Source organism: Clinocottus analis, unplaced genomic scaffold (assembly GCF_023055335.1).
Source record: "Clinocottus analis isolate CAN_PGR_092001 unplaced genomic scaffold, fCliAna1.0.p SCAF_14, whole genome shotgun sequence".
NCBI classification, from domain to species: domain Eukaryota; kingdom Metazoa; phylum Chordata; class Actinopteri; order Perciformes; family Cottidae; genus Clinocottus; species Clinocottus analis.
In genome coordinates this window covers 14380860-14391107 of record NW_027175865.1, presented here as the reverse complement: position 1 = coordinate 14391107, position 10248 = coordinate 14380860, and the positions used below count along the sequence as shown (strand labels likewise).

Here is a 10248-nt window from a genome sequence, read left to right as displayed (position 1 = left end):
ATGCTACACTACTACAATCAGCATCGTTATTTTTTGACTGGAACAATTACTCAATGTGATTATTGGATGCACCGTTTTTTCTCTCATACTTTTAAAGGCAACTTTGGTTCATTTAGATCCTTAATTATGTCAAATATATATGATATGCCATGTATAACGGGGAACATGTTTAAAAAAACTAGTTTGTAATAGTACATTTAATGTGTTGGGTCTTTTCCTCGGCCAAAGCAAGACATTTGAACATGACGTATGGGCTTTGGGGATCTGCATTGCGCCTTTGCCATTTAATAAAATAAGTCGTATGTACTTGCAGTTGATAAATCGGATAAATAACAAGCAGATGAATTGATGTGCGAATGAACTTTAGCTGCAGCCCTGTTACACGTGTGATCCCCCTGAGAGCGTCGCTGCACGCTGTGTTGTCCTCTCGGGCCATCAACGCGACGCGTCAGACGCACGCGGCCCTTGTGTGTTTGGGCTTCGCTGGCAAACAGGCTTTCTGACCCGCACCGCCGTGTCTCTGCAGCAGCGGGCTGTCCGCAGCGCGAGCAGGAGGAAGAGGAGGAGGAGGAGGAGGAGGAAGCGGGTCTGTCCCGGGGCAGCGGCGCGTGCAAGTGGTTCAACCTGCGGATGGGCTTCGGCTTCCTGTCCATGAGCCACAGGGACGGAGCTCCTCTGGAGGAACCGCTGGACGTGTTCGTCCACCAGGTGAGACGCTGCTGCCGCTGCTCTCCTCTCACCTGACACACTTTGTTATTCGTGATTGATTAACATTCAGATTCTCCTGAGGATAACCCACACATCTTACACCCAGTCATTCACAATGACGAGAAATATTCTCATAATAACAATATGTTTTCTCTCAAGAATCTTCACATGATAACAGATCTTTTAGAAATCCTGACATAATCACAAGATATTTTCTGGTTAAACCAATATCTTCACGTAATATTGACGTTATAGCGAGGTGTGTTTGACATGAAAACATTATATTGTCATGTAATAAGGTTATAACGAGGTATTTTCATGTTTTAATCATATATTTTCAGGTTATAACAACATACTTTCGCGGTAACAATATATCTTTGTGGAATAACAATATATTGTCATGTAACAACAATATTTGAATGTTAAAACAAGGATATTTGAAACGTATCAAGTTTTAACAAAAGACGTTTCTTGTTTTAACAATTCATTATTATTCATCTCACATGATTAATGAGCCAATATTGTTATAACTCACGAGGCAACAGATGAATGGAGGCAAATGGCTCATTTCAACAATCATCTCATCTACATTCAAGCTTAAAGTGAGCGCATATCCTCCATGCTCAACTCAAGCATGAGGGAGAACTTAATCAAGTTCCTCTTTTATGATATACGCACATTTTAAGAACATTATATAACTTTGTTGTAGTAGCTTTAAGTCCCCTTTCAAGCAAAAAATGACAAACATTGTCTGGTGGCAGCTTCTTAAATAGCTTTTTCAGCTTTTATGGAAACTGCACTTCAGTTTACAGACGAGGAAACGACATCTTTCTGGACTCCAGTCAGGGACTATCAAACAAAATCAGCTCGTAAGAAGAATGCAAGGAAACGTGATGTGTTTTTGTGTAAAATTACCCGGAGATTAACACATCTTAAAGTCGGCCATGCCCGAGTAAGTGCCGCCGCTCCCCCGCTCCCAGAGAGACATTTGCTGTGGAACCTCAAAGGTGTTGAGCTCAAGCATTTCTATTTAAAAGGGGTTAGAGGCTAAAGCAGAGATAACAAGGCTCATTCTTCTCCCCATCCAGCCCTGCTTCCTGTTATAAAGTCATTAAAGCATCAGGGAGCCCACCCAACCCTGAGTTTCAGTCCCACCTCCCATGTGGAGCCTTTTTTTGGTCGGGACCTCTTCTCGGGTTACCTGCCCCCGTGTTGCTGTAAATCATCTGATGAAAGAGAGCGGATGAAGGCCCTACACATGCTTGTGTTGGGCCTCAGAGAATCGCTGGTTTGAGCCAATGGGAGAGGCTTGTTGTCTGGTTTTGTTGTAAGGAACACTTACGTATTGTAAGACATCTATGTTGGAGCCACATTCAAGCAGATTGCTAGTTTGGGATCAACGTTCAAAGTCAAAGTGTCCGGCCGGTCAGTCACTTGTTCACTCGAAGCGCAGCGCGTGTGAAGTCAGTAGCGAGCAGTCAGCAGAGCCTTTCAGCGGGTTTACATTATATATTTCCTCCAGCTCGTCTTTATAATGTGCATTAAGCAACAAATGACCATTAAGGCTCGTGGCTGGTTGGCTTGTGGTTGCATGCAGCCAGGCTGAACCCAGACAGACTGTACTTTTGTCGTTTGGTGGTGGATGGATAGCACGCCAGTCGCCAGAGCATGTTTTCTTCGTTTTAAGTGCGTTTTCGTCTACTGTCTTGTGTTTTCTTAAGCTCTGATGTTGTTTGAGCCTTCTCTGTCGCCACCCCACTGCTCACTTTGTTGGATTTACATTGGATGGCTGGTGCAGTGCATTTAAATACCACAGCAGTGAGAGCTTCGCACCAAGGTGGATGAGGATACAGAGTCATCCAGGGGAAAATAGCGCTGCGTTAATATGTGAGCTTGAAATTGATAAAGCAACGTCGCAACGCAGCAGCAAATCATACTGCAGCAACAGAGGCAGAGCTGTTTACATTAAAACTGTATTCACTTTGAGTCTAACATTGTTTTATGGACTTCACATGTACATTAAAATTCAAGAAGAGAAGGTGACATGACTGCTGGCGCTTGGCTGGTTCACCGCGTGGCAGTTCATCCTTCTTCGTGTTTACGGCTACGATTGGAAAGCGAGTCAGTAAAACATCAATCGTGCGACACACACTGTGCTGGTGATTTACTCCTCTCAGGATACGGCATATACATCCTCGCCTCCTCTCCTGGTAGCTATCCCAGGAATGCACTTCTCCACTGTGTCATTTCCCAGCATCCTCCAGTGTAGTGGTCCTCTGGAGACTTGTCCAGATGGACTCATTTTGGAGAGTCTTTGGCTGCATGTTGGTGGTGGTGGTGTGTGTGTGTGTGTGTGTGTGTGTGTGTGTGTGGGTGAGGAATGCTTTGGAGGTTGGGTTGGAGACGCGCGAGAGGAGGAGGGGTGTTTGATAGCATTGATGTTCAAACAGGGCCGTCAACAGGATTGGATTTTTATGAGCGAGCTGAGGATTCCCTGACAGCGGCTACACACGTTTCTATTAATGCAACATTTGTGTGTGTGTGTGTGTGTGTGGTCAGCTTAAGTAAGCTGCTTACTTGTCTTGTAAGGACCAACACGTTCATTTGAATGAAGGCCAAACGCCACCTTTTGTCAAACAGTTCTCCTGAAGGAAAATATCCAGCTCTTCCGCTGTTAAATGCTCCACTGCGTCCCCACAGCTGTATGCGCTAAATTTGTGCCGCTGAGCAGGTAGTGTAGGGTGAGCCTTGAGGGCTTTTTCACCAGCTGTAGCGGACAAAGACGCCATGGGAGCGGTGCGAGTAAACGAGAACAGTAAAGCTGCTTAACAATGAGCTGCAACTTACTTGAAAGGCGAGACGAGGGTGAGAATCAGGTGATAACCATAATGGTTACAGACACTTTGAATGTATCAGAAAACTGTGACATGGCTAATAAAAATCTGCAGTGAATGCTTATCAGTTCAGGTAGAATATCAGTAAATGATGACAAAATGAGAAAAATAGTCCGCTTGTAGCCTTCAATGCCTGCTGTCATGAAGAAGGGAGGGGCCCAGTTCATCATAGAAATGGATGCACAATGGAGCACACTTTGGGACGGTGCCTCCACAAGGGCACTCACGGTGTTGCACTTGTTTTTATATGCAAAACACGAAAGAAGTAGTCGTGTGAAGGGTGACAAAGAAAGCTTTGGGAGAAGTTAAACGGCCTCAATACGTTCTCATCTCCAATTCTGACATCAGAAAGTTGCGTCTTGGTGTCTCAGAGGCTGTTCGACCATCTGACATGCGTTCGCTGTGAAGGATACTGATGAAATTAGAAAGTGCTTTTGGGAAGGCCGGCTAAGAAATAGTCCTGCACATGACCCTCAACAAAACCACACTGCCCGGGTTGTCTTTTCAAACATGGAGCAAACGTCGTGCTCTTGCAGGATCATGCTTTGATTCTGGTTCTTCATAGTCATTTACCCTGTTGGCTCAATAGGCCGTTTAAATCTGACCCTCTCCCCCCCTCTCTCTCTCTCTCTCTGGCTGACAGAGCAAACTGCACATGGACGGCTTCCGCAGCCTCCGAGAAGGCGAGGCCGTCGAGTTCACCTTCAAGAAATCGTCTAAAGGGCTGGAGTCTGTACGGATCACCGGGCCCAACGGAGCCCCGTGTCTGGGCAGCGAGAGGAGACCGAAGAGCGCCCAGAAGCGACGCTCCAAGGGTGACAGGTACGTCCAGGCTAAAGACATCCGCATTTGAACACCTGGTTTGTCCTGTCCACGGCTCCCGTTATGTCTGGTTTGTTTAAACGGCACACAAACACATTACAATACGCCGTACAGCTTTTAGAGCTTCACAAGTGTTCCAGTTTCTTCTTTGTTTTATTTTTTCAGGCTAACTGTTTTCGCCCTGATTTCAATCTTTATGCTAAGTGAGGTTAACCAGGTCTCGAGGTGCCAGGATAGCGGCATCAATCTTCCCATCACACACTCGGAAAAGAGAGCAAACATCAAAAATGTCTCAAAAATATTCACGTTGCTTCTTTAATGTTCAGCAAAGACGGATATTACTCGAAAATACTTCAAAGTTGGTATGCTTTAGCTGAAAGTTATGCTGAATAATAAACCAAAAGGAATTTTCTTGGCTAATCGTCGGCTGTGTGAGCGGCAGCAGGCGGCGCTGGATCAATCGATGGCTTGACCTCTCAGCGCTCCATCTTCTGGCTTCTGTGCCGGCCACAGTTCAAAGTTTATTCCTTTATTACAAAACACAAATTCAAAGGCTATAAATAAACCTGTCAATGAACTATACTGCGGGAAACTGTCATTCATTTGCAGTGGCCTCTGTTTGTCTTTGAAGCCTGTTTGGGTAATTAAGATCCAGCGAGGCTATTCATTTGATAGCATCTTTCAAATTAGAGCATATTAATTATGGCTGGCAGTGATACAAATGAATCTCATATCCTCCCATCTTTAAATACCTGCTGGATTTGGTTGCATTCAGATGTTCCTACTTTCTTCTTTTCACTCGTTCCCAACCATGAATGTTGCAGGCTCTAAGAACCAAAAAGGTTATTAATGTGATAGCATCTTCTATAGTTGCACTTCATTAGGAGGCAGTGATAAAAGTAATCCCAACAACTTCCTGTCCTGGAATACCCGCTATAGGTTTGATTGCATTCACATGTTTCCTCTTTCCTCCCAAACATGAACGTCGTATGCAGCAGAGGAAAGAATCCTATCCGTTTAATTGATAACAGATGTAGGTGCCTGGGAGAGGTCAGAGGCCACCATTGCCATAGCAACAATGGGATGTGGTGTGCAAATGAGGTGGAGGGGAGGATGGGAGGAGGGGTGTTGAGCGAGCGGGAGGGAGGGAGGGGGTCAGGGTTCAGAGGTCACGGTTGTATTGAAACAAAGGAGCTCCCTCTCCCGCCCTCGTGGCCACGCTGATCAATACTGAGCTCTGATGGGGGGCTGGGAGGAGGGAGGAGAGGAGGAGAGGAGAGAAGAGGGAGGAGGGGACGAGGGAGGAGGGAAGAAGGGAGGAAGGAAGTGGTGGTTAGCTGTGAGATAATGCAGGGCTCGGTCACCGACTGACTTTGCTGCTTTAAAAGACACATATTCAATATTTGTTCTCCACCTCTTTTAAATTCATGGATCTAATGATAAGTGTTGTGTGTTTCAAAGTCTGATGTTTCTTCTTCCTCCGCGCAATAGAGCGCCATTCTTGTATAAAAACTATTATCAACCCATCCATGAGCTACACCGTTGCACCGGGTGACACGTTCCTTCATCACCATGAGCACACACACGTTAGTTTGACTCCATCCCACATGCACCGTCCTGCAGCCCTCCAAAAAACTCACCACAGCACAACACGTTTTTGTTGTCACCTTTGTGTAAATGTCTTCTTCCCTCTCAGTTGTTTGTATTCCTCTGGTTGTGAAAGGGACTGCAGTTAGCTGATGAACATACAGGAGCATTTAGCAACAGGAAAAAAACTGTTAGTTGTCATATTGGTGGAACAGACAATAGTTTATATGCGATAGTTTGTTACAGAGTGGGCAAAAGAGAAGAAAAGCATTGTTAAACATGTAGAAGTTGTGGTCTAAATGGGCTTTGTTCAACAAAGAGAAGCAGAAGAAACAAGATAAGTGGATATCAGACTGTTATAAGTACACTAGGAGGTGATATTTTGATTAGTTTGTATCGTACATCAGATATCAATCATTTTTATTAACAGTTTTTACAGTTTCAGCTTGAGAATTGACACTTTTCTCAATAAACAGCTGACCAACGCTTAGTGTGTTGGATTAAATGTGCTCAGTTTCCATGTGTTTCTGCACACTATTAGTGCAATATGAAGACACATAATTCGTCACAGTGCCCCTTACTCTGTCTGCTTTTAATTACTTGTACAACTGCAGATGGAGCGCAAAAGAGGAAAAGCCAGAGCCTGTAGAAAACCTGTCTGTCCACAAAAGAAATCAATGGGTTTCGCTTCCTTCATTTAAGTGGCCAGTGTCTCTTTGTGTCACACTACACAGTGCTGGAGCCTCACTCGCCGTATTTATCCCGCCCTAATGAATTCACCAACAGGATTTCACTTAGCTGCTGATCATTAGCTTTCTCCGCATTGATTTACTGATAACAATACACATCGAGATGGTCGCAGGAGTAGATGTGTTTGTGTTTAATCATAGCAGCTGGTCGCGTGTGGAGATTCATACATGCTTTAAACCTGCAGGATTATGGCTGGATGATAGTCGTATGTTATTATCCACTGACTTTCAGTGGCATCCTATTGTGTAAATGGGTTCATATCTTGTTTTTGCTCTACAAAAGTCTCTTTGAATGACATAATCTGAGTAAACTGCAATTAGAAATGAGTGAGTGTCTTTTACACAGCAGACATGAAAAGACTTGCCACAGCAGAAAAAGCACGGAAGCGATGATTAATCACGCTAATGATGGCCGTGTTACACGAGGAGCCCCAGTAAAGATGAGCAGACACTCTGCAGATTTCAGCCCCAAATTGGACGCACCCAACTAATTTTAGAATTTCTTTGCCTGATCAGCAATTTTTGAAGCAGATTGAGAGTTGCAGCGCCCGATTAGCTGTTTGAGTTGCACGCTGGGGCCGAACAATTGGTCCGTAGCACTAAAGCTACTAAGCGATTGTTGGCGTGCAGATGGCTCGGTAAAGACGTGCGGTGTGAGCACAAATGGTTACACAGCAGCAGGGCCGTGCAGCCACCGTCAATGTTATTAATGCTTCTCCTGCTTTGACGAGTGTGTATACCTTCAAGTCATTAGCCTCAATGCAAAAGATCTGTTTTGACATTAAGTTACACTCATTGGTGTTGTAGTCCCATGGCATGCATGGACTACAAAGATGGAGGACAGGGGTCCCCCATATAAAACAAGGACACATGAAAACATTACATGTTCTCATACCTCAAAGAGAGGCAGCTCAAATCAGAGCAGATCCCTCAAATGAAAGTTTGAGCACATGAATATAATTGTCTTAACGTTTACATCATCAATAAACCTTTAGTCCAAATATCTTCCTTTGTGCTCTGATTTAGAGTTAGAGAGAGCTAAGCCTTTAAAGTTCACTGAGATGAATATCACTCGGCCCCAAAAAAAAGATCTTTGGTAGTTTTCGGGGAGACGAAGTCTCCCGAATTATCTTCTTTCTTTCTTTCTTCTTCTTTTCTTAGCTCTATTCAGAAAGAAAGGGGAAGTTCCTCCACAATGACGTTTGTTTCCCTGGTTCATGTTCATGATCATAAAGCTTTTCAACAGTCATCCAAAATATAATATCCTAGATTTATATAGTAGGCAGACACTTGCAAAAAAAAAAAAGCCAGTGAGTCTGTAATAATCATACAGATTACATCTGTGTATCCCATGAGGCCTACTCGGAGATCGCTACACATGCGTTAAGACATGTCAAATAACAATTTGTTTTTGATACAGATTCTTCTCAAAAGGTTCAATTAAATAGATTGTTAATCCAGACTACGAGCCCGGGTGTCAAAGCGTCATCGTGCTCAGTGGAGCTCAAGCGTCACAGAGAAGGAACAAGAAGGAAACACACACTTTGCGAGCGTTGGGACTTTACACACTCTGCAAAGCCAAGCTCCAACTTTTAAATACCAAAAAAAAATAAAAAATCTTGATTGCTTTAGAACAACAAAGCCAGTTTTAAGTCTCTAATACACACCCTTGAGGCACGGAGATCAATTGGACCAAATCCCTTCACAGCTGCCCACCGCTGCACTGCAGCTGATGTGGACGTGGAGACAGATGAGAGGAGGGTTTGAAACCAATGCTGGGATGTGCTGCCCCCTCCTGGTGGGATCTAATCACTTCACTGCAGATGGAATTCATTCTTTTGTTTAGATTTAAATCTGCTACAAAGCTATCACACGCAGACTTTAAACAATACAAATACTCGATTATTAATTAAACAAAGTGTTATGTAATCTGGCAATGCGCCGTTGCAGTTCTTAAAACACAAAACACGTCACCTCATCCTGCACTTCATTTGTCCTGCTGAAGGCCGGCACTCACACGTCAGAACATTTCAAATAAATAGCTTCATCACAGAGTGCCTCACTGCCAACAAAATCAGTTTCTCACTATCAGTGTTCACTTTCCTGGCCTCTATTCACAGTAAAGCCTTACCCTCACTGAAATGTCAAAAAAAGACAAGAAATTAAAGTATAATAGAAACAAATATCTTTTTACAATAACTGCATGCTAATTAAGAATGATTTAGAAATCAAAAATACAAAATCTATATCCCCTCAACATATTATTTGCTGTCCAAAAACCTTTGTTTGTTGATATTTTCCTCATAGTGAAATACATCAAAAACTATTTGTTTTGCTCTGTTCATCCGTCCCTCAAAGCAAACACACATGCACAGCATGAGCCTCCATGTCCCTGTGCTAAACGTGTAGTTTCAGGGAATAATGACTGTAATTCATCAAAGTGGCCCCTCTGAGGTCATTTCCTGTCTCCTGTTCATTTTAGATGCTACAACTGTGGAGGACCCGGCCATCACGCCAAAGAGTGTCAGCTGCCCCCTCAGCCCAAAAAGTGCCACTTTTGTCAGAGCGTTTCCCACATGGTGGCCGGCTGCCCGGTCCGAGCGCAGCAGCAGCAGCAGCAGCAGCAGCAGCAGCAGCAGCAGCAGCAGCAGCAGCAGCAGCAGCAGCAGCAGCAGCAGAGAGACGAGGAAGAGGAGCAGAGCCAGGCCACCCTCTCTGAAAACTCAGCGTGAACGGTCGAGAGAAAGCTGTGAGGTTTTTCCACTGGAACCCTGCTTATAGGAAGAGCTACCTCAGGTTTTATTTATCGAGCGGCAGAATAGGAGTCATCACTGGGGATGTGATGGATTGTTCAATGGAGCGCTGGCAGACAGGTCTGCTTTGAAAACCTCTATTTTGCTTTCTACGTTGTTTTTTTAACGCCTTGATTACGTGTCTTAGCTTTAGAATGAAACAATCAGACTTACTTACAAAAATATAGAAAAAACTTGCTGGTTTACAAGTCTCGGATGTTTGGGTTTGGTTTGCAGGTATTTGACATAAGTGCATACCTATAAAACCCTGAACGGTTGTTATAATGGACCGTTCTTTTTACAGCAGATGTTTTTTTACATGTCAGAACAGGAAAACCACAGGTACAATTTACAACACGGAGCATTGCATTCAGGTGTTGGGTGCTCGGGTACTGGTATCGTCCTTACTTTTCTAACTATCTGCTGTGAAAAAGGCCTATATATATATATATATATATATATATATATATATATATATATATATATATATATATATATATATATATATATGTAAGAAGAATGAGCCACACTCAGGCATTAATGTGGCTCTCACGTTCTCCCAGTACTTATAGTTCAGGTCATATGTTGCCTTTAGATGGATCTTTTGTTTTTGAGCATGGGAAGCACGCGCTATGCATTGAAATGGCTTGACCTTGAGAAAATCATGGGGCAGGACAAAATAAATGTACAATATAG

The 10248-nt window shown here is 43.7% G+C and overlaps 1 protein-coding gene across 1 annotated transcript in view; it reads left to right on the top strand.

Moving 5' to 3' along the window:
* LOC137785036 (protein lin-28 homolog A-like) overlaps positions 1–9492 on the top strand; it is a 9832-nt gene extending 340 nt beyond the window's left edge. Inside the window, exons 2-4 of the mRNA XM_068576053.1 lie at positions 527–708; positions 4246–4424; positions 9243–9492. Coding sequence (XP_068432154.1) covers positions 527–708; positions 4246–4424; positions 9243–9492 — 611 coding nt within the window. The remainder of the gene's footprint in view (positions 1–526; positions 709–4245; positions 4425–9242) is intronic.
* Positions 9493–10248: the final 756 nt, after the last annotated feature.